Source organism: Hemiscyllium ocellatum, chromosome 3 (assembly GCF_020745735.1).
Source record: "Hemiscyllium ocellatum isolate sHemOce1 chromosome 3, sHemOce1.pat.X.cur, whole genome shotgun sequence".
Lineage (NCBI taxonomy): Eukaryota > Metazoa > Chordata > Chondrichthyes > Orectolobiformes > Hemiscylliidae > Hemiscyllium > Hemiscyllium ocellatum.
The window spans coordinates 38,017,765-38,039,191 of NC_083403.1; the positions used below are offsets into that span (position 1 = coordinate 38,017,765).

Below are 21,427 nucleotides of genomic sequence, written 5' to 3' on the forward strand. Positions count from 1 at the left end.
CATCAAAGTTATTCAAGTTATGGATAGTTTAGGAATAAAACGATTGAGAGTACAAGGGAAGTGAAGGTAACATTAGCCTTCAAGTCTTAGCGGTGATTTTGTTTGCACAATCAGAAATGTAAAATCTTCCATGAACCAGTGCACTCTAAGTATTTTGAGAGAAGGCACTTGCTTCTGCTGTTATCATTTGAATTTAAAATGTTCCATGATGTGATTATGAGGGTGTATTACATATGAGATGTTTATCAGAGAGAAAAAAAACATGTTCAACACATCTCCCTTACTGACTGTTGGGTTGTTTCCCCTCACAATGAAAGAACACTGTCACTGAAGTCTGCCAAAGGAATGATTGAACCTCTGTTGACACGGATTCTGATTGGACACACCAAGTATAATACAATCATACTTGTATTGTGCTCAAGTATGTCAGGGAAGTATGTCGACTGGTTTGCACGCTCCACTCAGTGATGCTGAATGAGATAGCACCTGTTCCCCTCAAATGAAAGGGTCAATAACAAGGAGGCATAATTTTAAAGTGAAAGGCAGGAGATTGAGAGGGAATTTGAGAAAAAGAACTTGTCACCAAGTGGTGGTGGTCCGGAATGCACTGCCTAGAGGCTGGTTGAGGCAGGAAACCTCACAACCATTAAAAAATACTTTGATGAGCACTTGAAGTTGTCATAACATTCAACGCTATGGGAATATTGTGGGGAAGTGGAACTAGTATAGATAGTTGTACATTTTGTGGTAGTACAGGCTTGATGGGCTGAAGAGCCTCCTCTGTCCTGTATGCTTTCACGATTCTCTGAGTGCAGAGGTGATTAGCTCCTTGCAATCAAGTCAATGGAGCTGAAAACAAAAAGCAGTAGTATTGGGAATGTGCAGCACACAAAAAAAAATCTACTGGACTGCACAGCATTTCATAGGAAATGATCACGAAACATTTCAAATGTTTACCCATTGTCAACTATGGTTCATTAACAACATTTCATTGTTTTCAAATATCAACCATTTTCTGTGCATTTGGAAGACCTTATCACAGAATTGGTATGGTGTGGAAGGAAGCCATTTGGCCCACCATGTCACTACTAGTTCTCTGAATGTTTTAAATGGATTCCTAATCTCCTGCCTTTTCCCCATAATTCTGCAGATTAAAGTAATCAATGCCATGTTGATTACCTCAATTGAAGCTGCACACAACTCACTTCCACATAGTTCATTCCATATCTCAACTACTCACTTTTTTCATCTCATATCTGCTTCTTTTGCAAAACTGTACCCTTTGTTTCTTAATCCATTCACAAGTCAAAACAGTTTCTCTCCACCTACTCTAACTCCTGACGAACTATAACACTAATCAGTCATTCACACTTACCAAAAGCAAAATCCACCCCAAACAACATCTGTCTCAAATCACCACCTCCCCTTGGCATGTGCCCAGCCCCTCCATATCCGTCTATCTCTACTCCCCCAATAATAATCCCAAAGACATGCTACCTTCAACAACTCCCCATAGACTCTCAACCAATACTTCCACTCCTGCTCACCAATCCAAAGCTCATGCACAACTGAATTACTCTGCTCATGCTCTGACCCCCCCCCCCCCCCCCCCTCACATATAGCCAAATAATGTCCGGCATTGCCCCCCACCCTGACTCACCTATATGCTACTGAATCATTACCTTACCATCTCTGTGCTAAGGAGAACAGCCATTGCATCTCTTCAGTCTTTCTCACATGACAGAAGTCTTGTGCAATTTCAAATACAAAACCCTGTAAGCAATGTTTGAGCACCCAGTGACAAAGTGGAAAACAAAGCAGCTCATGAGGCTGAATCTTGTGCTGATATCCAAATTGCTCTGGTCCCTTGTGGCCTCTCTTTTTGCAAATTGTGTTGCTTCCAGATGAAACATTATGTGAACCTTCCTGAGCCCATCATGGAAGAAAATATGGTGTCTCTGGCCAGTCAGAGAGAACATAACAAGGACATTTGTCCTATTATCTTTGTACCAAGTAGTCCCAGTCTCCTGCCAGTAATTATATGACAGGCCACGTGGTAATCTCTCAGAGATGGGATGAGCCCAGGCTTACTGCGTGTTCTTATTAGGGTCATGATTCAACCAATTTGCACCACATATCCCAGAACCCACTGAAATTTCCTGCCAGCTCAGGGATTGCACATAAAGGGAATGGATTTTCCCTGATTCCACAAGGCTGGCCACCCTTTTTCAAAGGCACATTGTGCTCCCCTTGAGGGATCTCAGCATCAAGTGACCGGAATGGGGAGACGTCATAAAGCTACCTCCCTGCCCATGCCTCTACTAGCCCTCCTTGCCCATAGTAAACTCCTTCCCCGTGATTCTCATTTCACCCTCCCTTACTTGTGGTCAGGTAGGGACTGTTTGGGTATATTTGAAGCAGCAAGCCATCACTCTGCTGATGTTAGCAGCAATACATAGTCGCAGCTCTCCGGAGGTAGAATTTCACCCTCGGGATCCTGAACCCTGGGAAAGGCTCAACACTCACTATTCCAGTGCGACCTTCACTCAGAAATGACCAAACCAGTACCCTAACAGGTCATGTGAACCCTTATCATTTCTTTAGATTCCAACCATTTTGTCACGTAAAGTTTTGAGGTGTATGGCAGAGTTGTGGAGGATCACGGTATGTGTACGTTTATGTAAAAGTCACACCTCGCATGTCACACAACCTAAACTAATAAAATCGTTAACTTAAAATCATGAGAGGTATAGATAGAATTGATGGTAATTGTTGTTTCCCTAAGATGGGGAATTTCAAGACTCAGGGACACACTTTTAAGTTGAGAGGAGAGAGATTTAACAAAAACATGAGGCAATTTCTTTGTACAGAGGGTGGTTCATGTATGGGATGAACTTCCTGAGGAAATAGAGGATGTAGGTACAATTGCAACATTGCATACATGAATAGGAAATGTTTGGAGGGATATGGGGCAGGTGCAGGCAATTGGGACTAGTTTCGTTTGGAATTACGTTCAGCATGGACTAGTTGGACCGAAGAGTCTGTTTCCGTGCTGTATGTCAGTATGACTCTATGACTATAACTCTATTACTGAAATGATGAAACTTGACCCCACATTCAATAATCTAGTTGTAGCAAAGGCCTCAGACTATGAAAATCTTGGGAGGAGTATCCTACTTTATCGAAACAAAGTCTTGTCATTACACCAAGGTTACTCTTCATCACGTTGTGTGGCATTACTTCAATGCTAAAAGGATAGCTTTCGAATGGAGCTAACAGCTCAAAGCTGGACACCCAAGAGGTATTATAGACCATCAGCTTTAGCAGAATTGCATTCAGCCACAAGCCACAACTCTATTGGGCTGATAATTAGCAAATAACATTCATGTCTCAAGTGTAGGCATTAACAATCTTCATTAACAATGTATTACGCCATTTCCCCGTAAAGTTCAACAGCATTACCATTGCTGAAACCTCCACCGTAAACAATTTAGAAATAGCACATCAGAGATTGGGAATTCTGAGATGACTATCTGAATTTCTGGTTCTTTAAAGTCTGCCCAGCATCTGCATGACACTTGTCAGGACCGTAAAGGAAATCCCCAGTTACTCGAATGAATGCAACTCCAACACTCGGAGAACTTGGCAACATCCAGGTCAAAGGTGCTCCTTTGTTTTTATTGGCTACCAACTGATGTATGACTGAAACTATTAGAGTGATCACAGCTCTAGGGAATTCCATTCTTTCACCAAAAGAAGACTGAAATTTGTTTTGGCATCTTCGGGTTGACAGGCTGTTAGTTCATACACTGCTCAGCTTCAGCAAAAATAGAAAGAAATATATAATGGTAACTCCAACAGAAGAGTGGCCCCCTCCCAACCACCAATATTCTCTAATGAATGACCCAGATGCTTTCAAAGGGTCTTTCTCCTTATGTAGTTCTCCAACTGGCAATATTCAAGGAAAAGATCTCAGCAAAAAGTGGGGGAGCAGGGCCCATGTGCACAGGCAAGAGAGTGGGAGCAAAGCAGGAGTAACATTAATATGCTTGCACTGAAATTTTATCTAGCCCACTTTAGGCTAAGTACATGACAACTCAATCCATACAAAACTCAGGCCTCATGAAATCCATCAAAACAAAAGGTCAGTTACATTTAATGCAAATTTTCTAAATATCTCAGATGTGCACCGTCAACATTTTCAACATGGTTCTAGAGTCTGTGGCAATGTTAAAAATTCACCTTGGAATTATGATATTTATTGTATAGAGCAAGTTTCTAAGGTCTTACTAATAGGAAAATAATGGGTAAGAGTGTGCATATGTCTTTAACAATTTTAGCAGATTTTAAGCTTGCTCAAACTTGCACTCATTTGTGACAGCGTGCTTTTTTAAAACAAAAGACTTGCTATCCTTCCTACAACTTATCATTAAGGGAATATGTGCAACACAACAAATCTTGAAAAGTTGATGTGGAACATGTGGAATACTTTTCTTAAAACTGCTTCGGTTGAATTTTTAATATCATAATGCAATCCAAATAGAGGCTGCCAGCATCACGACATTTTATTAGAACACACAATCTTGTCACATCCTTGGACATAGTCACCTGCTTCAAGATGCCTGCTGCCATCTCATGACCACAGTCAAATATTATGTGGAACTCCTTGTTCCTTTTCATTTCTTTCAGCAAAGGTTTGGAATCCTTTGTGTCTGCTGGAAGCTGCCGAATTTTTAAGCGGATGCTGTACCGAGATGGGGCTTTAATAAGCTCTTGTAACCGAATCAGACCTTGAGGAAATGAAAAGAAATGCAAATACAACATAAGATGTCTGACCTTGTGGGGGAAATTTATCCTGTCACAGAGTAAGAAAATTAATTGGCATTTATTCACTTCATTGCACATTACACAAAAATACAATAAGCAGATGAATTTTTTTTAAGGATAACTAATGCATCCCTCTGTGCCTGTGTGTGACATGTATGCCAATGCAGCAATTAACCCACCCTTATGCCAATGCATACTTACATATCCTGCACATGTCAAAGGCCAGTTACTGAACTGTATCACCTTCGACTGACTGACATGTCCACTGAATTACATTAACATTTAATGATGACTACAGTAGCAATGAATGATGCATATGAAACACATTTAATTCATTCCGCAGCGCACCTAATAAATTTAAAATTCCACTCAAGTGGAACCCTAATGTGTTTTTCTTTCAATTTTTCAGCTTTGCTGAATTGTCATGCCATTTGAGTTGTGGAATGAGTGTGAGAAAAAGGAACACTTCAGTCATTTTCATCTAGCACTTCTATGTTGGACATATCCCAGTTAGTACAGTGAAGTCCAAAAAGGCATCTTAACACTAAATTCAGGGATTCTCAGTAGAATAATTCGGACAATTTATTAATGACTACATCAACAATCCCAATGGCTTAAGAAAGTTAAGTTGAGTGCTTGGCTATTAATTTATGCCAAACCTAGTTCTGTGGAATCACATACAGTGGAGGCTGAATTGAGGTTGTAGACCATGGAATCTGGTATTGATTCAAGCCTGGGCCTCAGAGATGATAGCACAGAGTTCTGACCCAGTGCATCACTCAATCCTCCAGCAGCTTTCTATTAACGTTTCAGCATTCTGCCGGCAGCATAGTACATTAGTTATTGATCCTCAGTCATGCAATGCCCTGGCCTTTCACACTAGTTTCTCAGTAAAAATGAGATTTTAGAAACTATATTGAAAAGTATCAATGCCGCTCTTTAAATCACACGGAACCAAATTGCTTTAAGTGCTGGAATCACTTAAATGGTAAATTATAGAAAATAAAAACTACTTCAGTTCTGAAGTGTCAGCATACAAGTGAACCATTAAACTGTTAAACTCTGCCAGTGCATGCCAGCAACCTTAAGACTACAATTATAAAGACAATGGAACTTCATTGAATTATTTAATAAAGACTGGATGAGGTATGTTGGTTTACAGAGAAGTTGTAGTTGTATCCTCAGGCTTTTCTCCTATAAAGACTGATCAGATATTGCCTGAGGGAATTCCTGTAAGGGATTTTATTTGACAACTGTCACTGGGTACATCAGTTAACTCGATAACTGTTGCATTCATCGTATTGATTGACATAGTGTGAAAAAAACATGTTTGAAGTTAAGGATTGTTTGGGGAGTGGGATGGGAGTGGAATTGGTGTAGAGGGGAAAGTAGAGATGATACCTTCTGTCTGTCTAAGATGTTGCTTGAGCAAAGCACCATAATTTGGTTCATGCAGCTATTGCCTTTGGTTATCTACTTCCCCTCAGGGTCTCAGCCAGCTTATTTGAAGTTAAAAATCACACAACACCAGGTTATAGTCCAACAGGTTTAATTGGAAGCACTAGCTTTCGGAGCGACACTCCTTCATCAGGTGATAGTGGAGGGCTCAATCGTAACACAGAATTTATAGCAAAAGTTTACAGTGTGATGTAACTGAAATTATACATTGAAAAATTGATTGACAAATAATCAATTTTTCAATGTATAATTTCAGTTACATCACACTGCAAATGTTTGCTATAAATTCTGTGTTACGATCGAGCCCTCCACTATCACCTGATGAAGAAGTGTCACTCCAAAAGCTAGTGCTTCCAATTAAACCTGTTGGACTATAAGCTGGTGTTGTGTGATTTTTAACTTTGTACACCCCAGTCCAACACCGGCATCTCCAAATCGAAGCTTATTTGAAGAGTAGCAACACTACACATATTTAGAAGGTCCCTGATTTGATTCTAACTCAGCAAAATGTTGAAGTGGGCATCCATATCTGCAGAATACAGCAGCAGAGAAAACATTATCAAAGGTGCCATGCACTCCTGATTTCCAATTGCTGACTGGAATGCACATGGATATCAAGAGCAGGATTAAACATGGCACCTATCCTTGTCAAATAACCATGCGCAGGGATAAATTGCATTCAGATAGCACCATTAACATATCAGAATATCCCAAGACACTTCACTGGTGTTTTACAGCCCAGACCACTCACCTGGTGCTTAGAGGCTGCAAGCTCTGTTACTAAACAGCATTTGCTGCTGGTTCAACAGCCCCCAGACTCCCAGATAAATGATCACCGCTAAAAAATTTCAGTGTTTTTGGGTGGGGCAGGGAGAGGGGTGTGGGAGGCACAGGGGTGGGTCCTGTGATTGGAAGTTGTGGCGAGATTGAGATCTAAATGTGTCCTGTCCTGCAGCCTTTCACAAATTAGTGCAGATCCCCCTACTGGGTAAAAACAATGACTGCAGATGCTGGAAACCAGATTCTGGATTAGTGGTGCTGGAAGAGCACAGCAGTTCAGGCAGCATCCAAGGAGCAGCGAAATCGGCGTTTTGGGCAAAAGCCGTTCTTTCTGATGAAGGGCTTTTGCCTGAAACGTCGATTTCGCTGCTTCTTGGATGCTGCCTGAACTACTGTGCAGATCTCCCTACTGTCAACCCACCTCCAAAACTGACAGCCCTACCTCTTGGCTACCTTGCGGCTAGGACATGCCTGTCTCACCTTACCTGGAGTTGAAATATTTGCAGGCCAGGCAGAATAAGTGGTTAATTGACCGTTTAATCATCTCACTTGGCAACAGCATGGAAAAGGTTAGTTCTTCCTGGCTAGAACGTAATTCCTCTGGTGATGGAAAGGCAGCAGGTATTTCCCCAATGCCAATCCACCCAATACCAGCACCCTCTGTACCCCATCCCTCACAACTACCTCCCTGCTGCTTTACAAAAGGGGAAGATGCCAACCTTGCTCCTCAGTAGGCAGTTCCTGGCCACTGAAAGTAATTAATTCTGGCAGATGTTGCAATCGTTGCTGTTTAACTGCTGCAGGAGACGAGGTCCTAGTCACTATCTTGTCAACCACTTGCCATTGAATAGATGAAACTGCTGTATCTATTTCTAAAATTCTTTCACCAACATTAAGAAACATATCATGCACAAATCAAAATTCTGTCAGTTATTTTAAATACACAAATCAAAATGTCACTTCAGTCTGGGTGCGATGCACAATTCTGTCAGCTTTCAAAATGCACACCCATTCTTTAATTGCCATACTTAAAAATTCATCCGGACATCGCAAATTCCTCAAGTGCTTTTGTTCCTCTCTGTCCCTTTGAGTCACTGCAGCTATCACCACAACCCACATTGCAAGACAGATAAAGTACTCTTTAATTAAATAAGGATATATAAGAATTAAGTCACAACTATTTCTGGGAAGGAAAGCTTGAGATGCAAAATTCAATTTGGGGCCATGGAGGTAAACTTTAAGTAAAGGCCTTTTCCTTCTCATTAGTAGTAATGAAATTTTGTTTGATCGTTTCAGTGAGCAATTTTTCCACATTAACGCCAAATAATTGAACAGAAACTTCAATAGTTGTCCAATTTTTGCTCAGTCACAGGATAGTAGCATCATGGTGTGTCATCCTTGCATATAAATTATATTTACAAAATGGAAAAAATGTTACATTTAAATATTGCAATTTAATTAACATGTCTTCCAACAGTAAGAAGAATCCTTGGATTGTTATGATTTGAGAAACAATAAGCATCCTTGAGATGGTCATCAGAATGTTTCAGTCTCCTCGGGAAAATAGTTCTTTTATTACATCTAATCTTCCCCAATTGCCCTCATTAAAGAAGTCTTTTTATTATACTGTACATATCGATATCAATATTTCCTTCTATAACTACATATCTATAAGATCAGCACATCATGAAATAGATATGTAAATATAAATGGTGAATGTTAGAAATAAATGGAGTTAAGGTGCAGATCAACTATGATCAAATTGAACAGTTGAATGACACAAGATGTTCTGCTCATATTCCTATGTTCTTTATAAGTTTGCAACAATACATGATATATTTATATTATAAATATCTTTATAAATATAACATATCATGCCCCATTTTAATTATACACTGTTTTTCGGTTCTGGTTGAAGCTGAACTAATATCAGCAAAAAGGCTTCAAATTCAATCAAGAAACACTGAACAAGGAATCACTTTGCTGGTTATAGTAATGAGTTCTTAATATATTTTCCTGAGATACTGGTACAAAGCAAGACTTTACTGAGTTCCCATAGCACAATCCTTTCTACGTAGACAGGGGCTTTGCCGTTCTATAAAAATATGCATGCTTAATGCCTGGAACAAATAGTGCAAGATAGTCTATTAGTAAGATCCCTGTGGACTGTTCTGGCTCTGTCATTGTCTCAGCCTGCTGAATCTTTCTTTCTGTCTAAACATTTTCCATTCTTGACAGTAAATTTAATGCTGCATTTATATTGCCATTCATTGTAGGTGGATTCAGGACAATTCTCATCTTATCCTGGCTGAACCTGACAATGAAGGTCATAGATCTTCAGAAACACACAGTGAAAAAAAAGACATACATTGCACTTACATTGTTATTTGAAAGCCAGATCATACCAGAAAATGAAATTATATGTGAAGGACAACCATGACAACATAATCTGGTCCTTCACTTGGAGCCAAACACAACACTTGAAGCCGAACTTGTACACAGTAATTTGCATAATAAAAATCCACCAACATCTTAGCTAACGTTTCTTTAGTTCCATTGGAAAACTGGACAGTATAGTTTTACAGTGTATAATAATAAATTGATTTTGAGAAGAACATGCATAATAAAATTTGCATGAATTTTGATTAGGCACAAGGCGTAACTTTTGAGATACTTTAAAATCGCAACTAAAACAGCTAAATGCAGCAAGTTTTTTGATATTAGCAGCGATAAATCAGGCACTAAATTTTAGGCAAACTAGTCACAAAGAATGCTGCAATTTAATGACAGTGGCCAGTGCTCAATATCCTCGAGATATTGGTGTACTGTGTGAGTAAGATATTCTGTTCAGTGTTATGCAATGATTGTCAAGAAAAATTTAAGCAGCTACTGATAAATAAAATAATTGATTAAATGGGTCAAAGTAAAAGGCAAATTATAAATTAAAATGTTTTCAGAAAAAATGAAGTGCTAGTGAGTATAACTGCACTAGAGTTTAGAATGAGCAAATCCATGGCAACATGAACTTCAAATATTAATCCACAATTGGGTGAGCGGACTTGGGTAGAGGGTAATGAAGTGGTGTAAAGGATGATGCAAAATTAGCTTCTGCCACCACAGAATAGCTCTATCTCAGATGCACTTGGAACCACCCCTAGAACAAAAGGGAGACATTAACAACTGAAGAAAAAGTGTTTTAATAGTGGAAATGCACCAACTTTATGGGAAGAAAGTAAGTCAGAAAATTCCCATGGATTTTAATATGACTGAACTTTACTTCTGAGCTTTTGTGATAAAATGGTGAAAGTCATTATATTAATGTCAACAATCTTCTTATCCATGTTTCTTCAAAAGAGAAAGAGTTCTTCAAGTTATTAGTGTTATTAAAGTGGGAAGATTATCTCAGTTTGCCACAATTTTTTGAAATGAATGCATTTATAGCCTCAGCAAAAGCAGCAATTAGGAAAAATCTTCCCTTAATATGAACGAGAATCAGCCAGTAAAAAACAAGTCTCCCTGGTTTGTGTAGTGGACAACTGCCTACTGTTGATGCCAACAATTCATAACATCACTGAGTCACAGTTCACTTTTTACTTCAGGGGAAGACTATTTGGCTCATAAGTCCATGCCAGTTCCCTGTGGGATAATATAATTATTCCCCACTCCAACCTTTCAACAGTACAAGTTCATTTCTATCACTTCCCAATCCAATCTCTTATTGATTTTCTTTCCTGCTTCTACCACACTGCATGCAGCAGGTTTCAGACCATTGCCACTCACTGAAGAAGTGATTACCTCAAATCCCCCTTGCATCTCTTGTATAAAGTCTTAAAACACAGAATTAGAACTTCCATCTGCAAAAGGAGGCCTTTCATTCCATCCTGTCACCACCAGCTCTCCAAATCAGCAATTAACTTAATAACATTCTGCTGCCTTCTCTTCATAAGCTTGCACATGCCTTAAATGAAATTGTCTCCTTCACCCTTGCAGGCAGTGCATTTCAAATCTCAGCAATTTGCCGTGTTTTGGTCAAAATGCTTATACTTCTTTTGCCAACTATTTGAAATTCTCACTCTCTGTCCTTTCATGAGTGGGAGCAGTTTACCCCTGCAGACTCTAAATCAGTGTCATCTGATACTTGTCCCACTAGTAATGGGAAGAGTTTTTCTTTGTCTACCTTATCTAAGCCTGTTATACTCTTGCACACCTCTATCAAAACTCCTGTCCTCCAAGGAGAACCCCAACTTTTCCAATGACAATGGGGTGGATACCCCACTATGTGAAAGTGAGGACAGAGATCAGAGTCAAAACGTGTGTTGCTGAAAAAGCACAGTCAGTCAGTCAGCATCTGAGGAGGAGAGTCGACATTTTGATCGTAAACTCTTCATCAGCTCTTCATTCTTCATGAAGAGCTTATGCTTGAAACATTGACTCTCCTATTCCTTGGATGCTGCCTGACCGGCTGTGCTTTTCCAGCACCACACGTTTTAACTTGGCTATCCCATTATTTCCATGAACACATCAGTATTAATAATGTGACGCTGGAAGTTAAGTTCTCAAATTTAGGCTCAACAGCCACCAGCAACCTGCCTCTGATGTTGAAAGCAACACTCAGTTTGCAAAAGCTGTGGCTGTTCTGTTGAAGATGAGTAAGCGGGTATAGAACTACAGAAACCTGACTGAGAACACCAGGTCTACCAATGAACAACCAGAGGAAATGATAGATGCAGGTACAGTCACAACATTTAAAAGACATTTGGTGAGGAGCAAGATTTAATGGGATATGGGCCAAGTTCAGTCAAGGGGGACTAATTTGGTTTGGGAAACTTGGTTGGCATGGACGAGTTGGATTGAAGGGTCTATTTCCTTGCTGACACTATGACTCTATAAGCCTGTTTTCCCAGCACACTCCCCTCCAGCACTGAGGCCTGAGCAACACATGCTAGTCAGGACAAAAAGCTGAACATAATCTTCAGTGCCTCTAAATACCATGTTATCAATTTGACATATTCAATTACTTTAAACAGCACAGGCCTTCATATATTTTTTCTGAAGATTACCATAGACAGATCAACACCGTAAGGGAATGCTTATCTTTGTCTCTACAGTGTGCACACATACCTGTGCTGTCATCATACACCACGGTGACGGTTTTCCATTTGAAGAAATGTACCAGATCCAGAATGGCTTGACTGAGGGATGAGAAGTCTGGGTACAGGTTGACGTAGAAAGAATCCCTGTTGTCTGACACTTGATGCTTCCACCGGGTCTGTATGTGGGGAACCCCGAGAGCATTGCAAATGGATTGCACTGCGTTAGCTGAAGAACTATGAGAAGGCCCAAAGATGGCTGCCACCCCAAGGGACAGTTGATCACAGGCTGAAGAGGAGATATATAATTCTGTCAATAATGAGAGGAGAGAAAGCCGATGTGCTAGCAGGAATGATTTGGGGGAGAGAAAGAAACTTTATCACACAACAAAGCAATAGTTTGCATGTTATAGCAACATTTACATTTAAAATTAATATTTGCTGAAGAGACTAATTATCATTTTATACATATTCTGACTATAAATTTGCTAACTAGACCGGTTTTCTCGGGAGAGTAAAAGAATATACAGAGGAACCTTGATTATTCGAAGGACACGGATGGGGAGTATTTCATTCAGTTAATCGAATTCCAGATAATTGAATGCTGGGTAACATAGTTTAGCCGAACATCGGGACCTTGCGATCTTACTGGATAATCCGAAATTCAGACAATTGAATACAATATAATCGAGGTTCCTCTGTACTTAGATCTAATGCAAAGATTGTACAGAGTACTTTACCTTTTCTGGATGCTTCAAAACTGTCGTAAATATTTATCCTTTGGATATCATACGTTAATGTTGTGTTTGGCAGCAGCGTTCTATTTCTGTTGATTGTATTTAATGCAAACTTAAAGGCTAGTTCCTCTGCTCCAGACGGAGCTTGTTCCACTGACTCAAAAATACCCCCTGAAACAGAAAAGAGATATGGCATCTTAAACAGAGATTGTGTGTGTGTGTGTCTGTGTGTCCAATATGCCAAATTTTGTACGTGGAGTAGAGGATCAGAGGGACTTTAATGTCCAGTTACAAAGATCAATGTACACATCACAGAACACATAGATAAAGTCATAAAAAGACAGATTCCTGGACTTTCTAATGAGAGGCAAAAAAACACATTGAAGTGATAGTACTGAAGATGCAAGGGTTTAAATAAGCCGTAGTTGGAACTGTGCATAAAGCTTTAATAAGTCCATTATTGGTACAGGATGCAGTAATGGAAAATTTATGGTATAAATCTACCCAACCATTCATGTCTGCAGTGTAACTGTTTGTAAATCAGGCAATAACAGCCCAATACAAACACAAAATAGCTTTTAGAAATCAGAATTTCATGTGGAACTCACTAAGTACTCCAAAAATAGGCCGAGAAATACCCAGCTATAAGAGGATACTCCCTTCCTCTCTGAGTTTGAGGGCATAGGCCAGTTTTTTTGTAGTTCCCTCTGACTCTGCCTCTGATACAGGCAGCATGTAAGGTACAGTGACTCGCCCGCAGTATCTCAGAAGAAATTCATTCCCTTCTTCAGGCAATAAAGACATTGAAATGGCGATATCCGCCTTATCCATCTTAGATTCCAAGGTATCTTCAAAGCTTGATGAACAGGGAGACCCTCATGGATTCTGGAACAGTCAGAAAGGCAGTTAAGGAATTGGGCATGGTTTGTTCTTGCACCATTTGGGAGTTTGCAGCTTTCATATCGTCTATATGTTTGTTCAGGACCATTATACCCACCTCGCGCCAACCATGCCTCTTACCCATGCAGGCCATTCCCGTGGTTCCTACCCCAAACGCCGTCCCCTGAAGTAAACTATCTTTCTCACTTTGCGGAATCTTATGTCCAATATTGGTGTTCCTGATGTCATTTGACCTTTTCCCCCACTCCCACCGACCCTGGGATTTGGGAAAGTCAGTTATAGTGCGGAGGCTTCTCCCCATGAGCAACTCTGCTGGGGCTATCCCTATAGATGCATGGAGGTGGTCCTATAATCAAATCGGTATGACAGTTTGGTATCTAGTAAATTGTAGGCTGTTTCTGTAAGACTGCCTTCAAAGTTTGGACTGCTCTTTTTACCAGACCATTGAACGATGGATGGTATGGAGGTGTCCTTATATGTTGAATACCATTTAACTTTCAGAAATATTCAAATTCCCTGTTTGTACACAATAGCCCACTATCTGGGAGTCTGGGTATTGCAAAAGGTGCACGCGGCTTTTCTGTTGTCATCCCCGTGTGTGATGAATGAATTCTATGTATGTCCAGCTTTGAGTGGGTGTTCACAATAACTAGTAATATTCAGCCCATGAAAGGACCTGCATTCTAGATGTGTAATCGAGTTCAGGGTTTACCCAGCCATTCCCACAAATATGGGGAGCTGTTGATGGTAAGTCTTGTTCTTATTGGGACTCTGGGCACTGCCCAACCAATGTATCTATGTCTGCATGCACGATAATATGGCTCTACTAGGATCTGGTCTGCTCAGGTCCATAAAAGTTTAATTTCTGATTGTTTCCCCTAGCACCACCACCTGTTTCAGTTTTGCCAGGACCAGATCTTTCTGCATCCAAAGTCTGATATTGTCAGCTGCGACTTAAAGTATGTCCAGAAAATTTAAAACCATTGCGGACTCTTCCAGTGGTGTTACCATCCATGGTGTATCTGCAGGACTAGCAAGGTTGTCAATTTCTGTCGGAATATCCTGCAACTCCATTTCCCAAATTTTCCAATGAAAAAGTCAGCTGTAGTGCCTGTTTTAAGTTCATTTGGGTTTCAGCTAGTCGGTGCTTTAGCATGGCTACATCATTAATCCCACATACCAACCGGTCTCTCAGTATCTCATTAAAGGTTAAACCAAAGTCACATGTCTCTGCCAGTCATCTTAACCCAGTTAGAAATTGCAATATAGATTCTCCTTATTCTCGAATTGCCATGAAAACTTGGTATCATCTCAGAATTAAAGAAGGCTTGAGGTCATAATATTCCTTAACCAAATCCATCAAATCTTATTGTGTGGTCCCTCGAGGAAAGTTAGGCTCCCCATAGACAAAAAAAGATACAGATCCACAAGCTGTCAGGAGAATCACTCATTGCTTTTCATCTGCCCCAGTGTCATTTGCCTGGAAAAAAATAACCTATTCTTTCTACATACTGGGCCCAGTCTTCAATGGCAGGATCAAACAAGTCCAGCTTCCCAAATAACAGCATGATGCCAGAAATGCTTACCCCAATTCAAAGATGACTGGTGTGAGTGAATTTCTTTAGCAATGTGCTTTTCTCTCATTGCCACTGAAATAACTCCACAGAGGCCAGTATCCCCTCACAACATCACCCATTATTTATATGTCCTTGACACTGATCCAGCCCCCTCAGAGCCAGCTGTCAGAGTGCACCGAACCGCTGACACTCCTGTTTATATATTTTTTCTTTTTTTGTTGTTTTTTTTATTATCCCCCACATACCGCCTAACTGCGGTAGTGCTTATTTTTTCCCCAGCACCCATGGTGTGTGTGTGTATGTGCAGGTGTGAGACACAGTGAAAGACACAAAGTGTACAAATCTTTATTCAATTTCCACCACCAGGAAAATAGGAAAAAAATACCCGAGTGGCCTGTGACAAGCACTGCCCTTCACATCAAAGGGCAATGCTGTGTGATCAAAACAGTGAAGGGGAGCACTCCTGTTTTTTTTTCTTTTACACTGCCACTGGTCCAACTCCTGACTGGGAAAACACCCGAGTGGCCAGTGACAAGCAGTGCCCTTCTCATCAAAGGGCAATGCTGAGACACCATTTTATTTTTTTCTTACTTTTTTAAATTTTTTTGTTTGTTTTTTTTCTTTTCTTTTTTCCCTTTATTACCCCCACACTACCGCCTAACTGCGGTCGTGCTTATTTTTTCCCCAGCACCCATGGTGTGTGTGCGCGCAGGTGTGAGACACAGTGAGAGACACAAAGTGCACAAATCTTTATTTAATTTCCACCACCAGGAAAATAGGTAAAAAAATACCCGAGTGGCCTGTGACAAGCACTGCCCTTCACATCAAAGGGCAATGCTGTGTGATCAAAACAGTGAAGGGGAGCACTCCTGTTTTTTTTTCTTTTACACTGCCACTGGTCCAACTCCTGACTGGGAAAACACCCGAGTGGCCAGTGACAAGCAGTGCCCTTCTCATCAAAGGGCAATGCTGAGACACCATTTTATTTTTTTCTTACCTTTTTTATTTTTTTGTTTGTTTTTTTTCTTTTCTTTTTTCCCTTTATTACCCCCACACTACCGCCTAACTGCGGTCGTGCTTATTTTTTCCCCAGCACCCATGGTGTGTGTGCGCGCAGGTGTGAGACACAGTGAGAGACACAAAGTGCACAAATCTTTATTTAATTTCCACCACCAGGAAAAATAGGAAAACACCCTAGTGGCCTGTGACAAGCAGTGCCCTTCACATCAAAGGGCAATGCTGCGTGAACAAATCGTGAAGGGGAGGGCAGGGACTAAATCAAAATAGCGTTGGAGGGGGAGCACTCCTGTTTATATTGGTCAGCCTGGTTAACCGTCCCAATCAGGGAACTCATATTCTATGAAGTCCATCTGGCTGGCCTCATTACAATTACCATACAAGTAACTTCACAAAAGGGTCGAACCACACACATTGGATGGCTATATAAATGTTATGATGCTGTATTTAAATTCTTCCTATTCCCACAGTGAGTGGTGTCTGAGCAGCCCAGCCTTCCATGGTACATGTAGAATGAGTTGTTCCCAGGCCAACAACATTTTTTTCTGCTGTCTAATGATTCTTGCTATAAACATTAACACTAATGGTGACAAAAACCATGGGTGGAATCTTGTGCAACTCCCAGACATGGCATGGGTGGGTAGTGGAGGGTCATTGATTGACATGGACAGTGAGGGTCTACAAGAATGGATACAGGGGCATAGTTTGGCACAGAAAGCATGAGGAATAGGGCCTGGCTACAGTTGGTCTGAAGCGTCTTTTTTCCATGTTGTATGACTCTATATCTCTATTAGCCAAATTAGCACAGAGGGTATGAGAGATTTTGGAATGTGTTTAGGCCATGATATGGCATGCCCTGATGTGAATGAGCCATAGGAGTGTGTGGAGTGAGATGATGGGTGTGGACTGGAGGGCTGCATCACATGTTTTTTATTGGTACATTCCTACAATGGCTTGGTGGGGTGAATGGCCTGCTTCCACACTGTAGAGATTCCATGATACAGTGCCATGCAGGAAACAGGCCATCCAGCCAGTCAGCCTCCCCACTCAGCATGGGGTCACACATCCTGAACTCAATCATAAATCAGTGACTTAATAGTAATAATTCATAATGTCCTTACTTGTATTAATATTGTTGTTGTAAAAGGGGAAAATATAGCAAGATTCAGAAACTGTTCATGTACAAACTGCTAAAACTGGTTAAGTATGTTATCAGGTATGACTGGCAGAAAGAGGGTTAAGAGGTATCACAAGAATGTAGCTAGTACCTTATATGGAATAAGAAGTAACGTTAGTAAATTCCTAACACATGTGGTATGGCTACCACTGGAATGTAGAACATACTCAAGTTAAAAACCAATGGGAGCTTAAAGAAAAATTGTTAACAGGACATGAGTGTCGCTGGTAGGCCAACATTTATTGCTCATCCATAATCACCAAAAGTATTTGATATTGAACCACATTATTGTGCATCTGAAGTCACATGTAGGATGGACCAGGTAAGGATGGCAATTTCCTTCCTTAAAGTACGTTAGTGAAGCAGATGAGTTTTTCCCCAAGAATTGGCAAAAATTTCATGGTCATATGCAGACTCGTAATTGCAGATTTTCAACGCCACTGTTTCCCATGACAGGATTTGAACCCAGGTCCCCAGAACATTACCTGGGTATCTAGTCTAGTAATAATATCCTGAGGCCATGGCCTTCTCAATTAGCAGTGATTATGTGTTTAGTACATGAACAGTATGTACAGGGTCTCAACTGGATGTTAGTCAAAACAGACCAATTAAAAATACGATCAATCTTAATGAAGTACAAAGCCTTTGTTTACGATTGAATCAGAGAGATCATGTTCAATTTGGCTAAGACACCTTTTCCCTGGCACGCATGCTGGAATTAAAGCAAAAGAACTCAAGTCTTATCTTAGCATTGCAGGTATATGAGAGAGGTGAACCGCCCCGTTTCAACAATCAGCTGAAGTAACCCCTTTAATTCACTGTTTTTGGTCATGTTGTTGTACTGATGACATATGCTCTGATTAGGTTGTTCTCCCTAACTTATGTCTATAACATCAGCAAAGTCTTGCCCTAGATTTCTCATACTTTAATTAAATTTTGATGCTGACCCCAACAAGATAAAGTCGCTAGATATTATCAAAAAGAGATAAAAGGTATCCTGATGGGTAGAGATGAGGCAAGGGGAATCAAAGAAGATTACTTTAGAATAAGAACACTATAACAGACTAACTAAGCCTGAGTGGCCCATTTTTGTGTTGTGTAATGATACCAGGAACCAATCCTCAATGAATTTATTTAAGCTAACTATATGACTTGACATAAACTATCATCCAACCAATCATGCCTTGAGTACACGATAAAAAATTTTTGAAATTGATGCACAATAAGTCAAAATTATTTGAATCCAAGTGGATCACTGATATTCTCAATCCATTTTCAAAGAGGTTACAAGTGGACTTGTCAAAGTAAAAGGGCATGACTTCAAGTTGACAGGAACTGGTTTTCACAACCAGTTTTATTAAATATCTTCCTGCCAACAATCAGCAACAGAGTCAAATGTGGAAAAAAAACTCAATGATCTCTGAAGGCATTTAAAGTGTCATAAATTTCTGGTAATGAGTCGTCTTTTGGCTTAGCTATCTGCATTCAATACAAAAGCTCATACTGTCACCTCAACTCTTTAGCAGAACAATTAAGAATGCCCATGGGCTGGTATAAAACCAAATTATATTATCTGCTAACATGTGATTAATATAGTGCTTGACTTGCTCCTTCTGGTACATTGGAATGCATTTGTATCACTTTTCAAAAGGACTGTCAGTATAAATCTATCCAAGTGTCCGGAAAGCTAAACAGTCCTTCATGGTTGCATAAGCAAAATATTGTGCATGCTGGAAACAAAACAAAAGATGCTGGAAATACTCAGCAGTTTGAACAGCCTTTCTGAAGAGAAATATTAACATTTCAGGTTAATGACTTTTGTACTGGAAGGCTATCATGCTAAATTGTTAGCTTTGTTTCTGTCCACAAATGCTGCCCGGCTTTCATGATCGGCTTCTGGCTATTTTCAAAAAAATATACTAACATCTATAATTCTTATTGAGTGTTGGAGAACTGGCAGTTGTTTTAAGGAATCAAAATTTGATGACAATTCTGCATTAAGAAAAGCATTCTTTCAAACATCAGTTCTGTGACATAGTGAACAAGAAGGGAAAAGACACATGGGAACCCATACCCCCGCAAGGTCTCCTTTCAATAACACATCATTTTGCCTTATATATTGCTGTTTCTTTACCTATCTTTACTGGATCAAAATCTTGGAACTCCCTTCCTAAAAATACTGTGGATGTGCACAATGTGGACTTGATCATCTTAATGGCAATGTGGTGGATACAGCCACCAAGATTCTGTTGGCTAGATCCCCAAAATTAACACCACCGTTATTATCTATGCCACAGTCAACAAATAACAATTTAAAACTAATCTTTCATCAGCTTTTTCATCCATCGTTATTTATTCAGTTTTTTTTCTTTTAGATTGTTGCCCCTGTTACATAATAACATTTTTTTTAATGTGTTTAGTTAAGACAATTACAAAGGAAAACTGAAATACTCACAATAAAGCATTAATTCTGCCATTAATCTTGGGGACTTGATCAGGTTATTGCACATTTAATTCAAATAGATAATAATTGAACAATCATTACATCAGTGCAATTGTGCTGATCATTGACCTGATACATCAACTTTGTTCCTCTTTGCTTTCTGGCCTTCCGAGTATTCTCGATTTCTGTTCTTGATTCAGAATTCCAGAGTCCACAATATTTGAATTTTATTGCAGGAATATCATCTGGAATCTTATAATTGGCTTGCACATTCTGCGGATGTATCTAAGTTTCTATTTCATCTTTATGGACACACATTTTTCAGATATATAGAGTTCGATCCACTACAGGCACTAACTATTTTCGTGGGTAAAAACAAGGACTGAGGATGCTGGAAACCAGATTCTAGATTAGAGTAGTGCTGGAAAAGCACAGCTATTCAGGCAGCATCCAAGGAGCAGGAAATCGACATTTCAGGCAAAAGCCCTTCATTAGGAATATTCCTGATGAAGTGTTTTTGCTCGAAACGTCGATTTTCCTGCTCCTCGGATGCTGCCTGAACTGCTGTGCTTTTCCAGCACCACTCTGATCTAAACACTAACTAATCTTTATGTTAGTGATAAAATTGGTCAGAGTTGCCATGTCTGGGTATTAACTGCAGATTATAACTGGAAAGCTATAATTTTTTAAAAATTGTGCGAGGTCTTCATAGCCACTTATGGCAAAGATTACACTGGGGCAAAAATTTAAGAATTAATTGCAAGACAAACCTGAATAATCTGGTCCCCAACACGACACGGCAAAACTTCCTGTTTGTCCACAACTGAAGTCCTTGAATTGGTAGACACTGAGTTTCCTATTACAATTTGGATTACAATTATCTCAATTCCAACTGGGATATGCAAGAAATGGCCTAAGCAACAGGTAAACCAGCAAGGGCTCTTTGGCACCAAGATAGTGTCCCTACCTCTGGGCCAGGATTCCAGCATTTAAATCCCACTGGTTTACCCTCAGCCTTCTCCTCTCCAGAGACAACAGTATCAATTTCTTTAGTCTACCTTCAGAATTGAAGTTTCTTATCCATGGAAGCATTTTCATAAGCCCATTCTGCACTCTCTCCAATGCAGTCATTTCCTTCCGAAAGTGTGGTGCACAGAACTGTCCAAAATACCCCAGCTGAGATCCAACCGGTGTCTTATGTAGGTTCAGCCAAACCTCTTTACTCATGTACTCTATGCCCCTAATCATAAAGCTGAGAATACTGAGAATGCTTTGTTAAGTTCTCACTACCTATACTGACACCTCTTATGTACTTATACACTTTATGTTCCTGCACAGCTTTGAGAATAGCACCATTATTTTACCTTGTCTCCACATGTTCTTGCATCAAGTTGTATCATCTCACTTTTCTCCACATTGAA

At 40.0% G+C, this 21,427-nt stretch overlaps 1 protein-coding gene across 1 annotated transcript in view; it reads right to left on the reverse strand.

Annotated features, from left to right (window-relative positions):
• Nucleotides 1-21,427, reverse strand: part of LOC132836998 (glutamate receptor ionotropic, kainate 2-like) — a 423,698-nt gene that overhangs the window by 210,498 nt on the left and 191,773 nt on the right. Inside the window, exons 2-4 of the mRNA XM_060856620.1 lie at nt 12,896-13,063; nt 12,187-12,444; nt 4,609-4,790 (exon numbers count right to left, since the gene is read on the reverse strand). Coding sequence (XP_060712603.1) covers nt 4,609-4,790; nt 12,187-12,444; nt 12,896-13,063 — 608 coding nt within the window. The remainder of the gene's footprint in view (nt 1-4,608; nt 4,791-12,186; nt 12,445-12,895; nt 13,064-21,427) is intronic.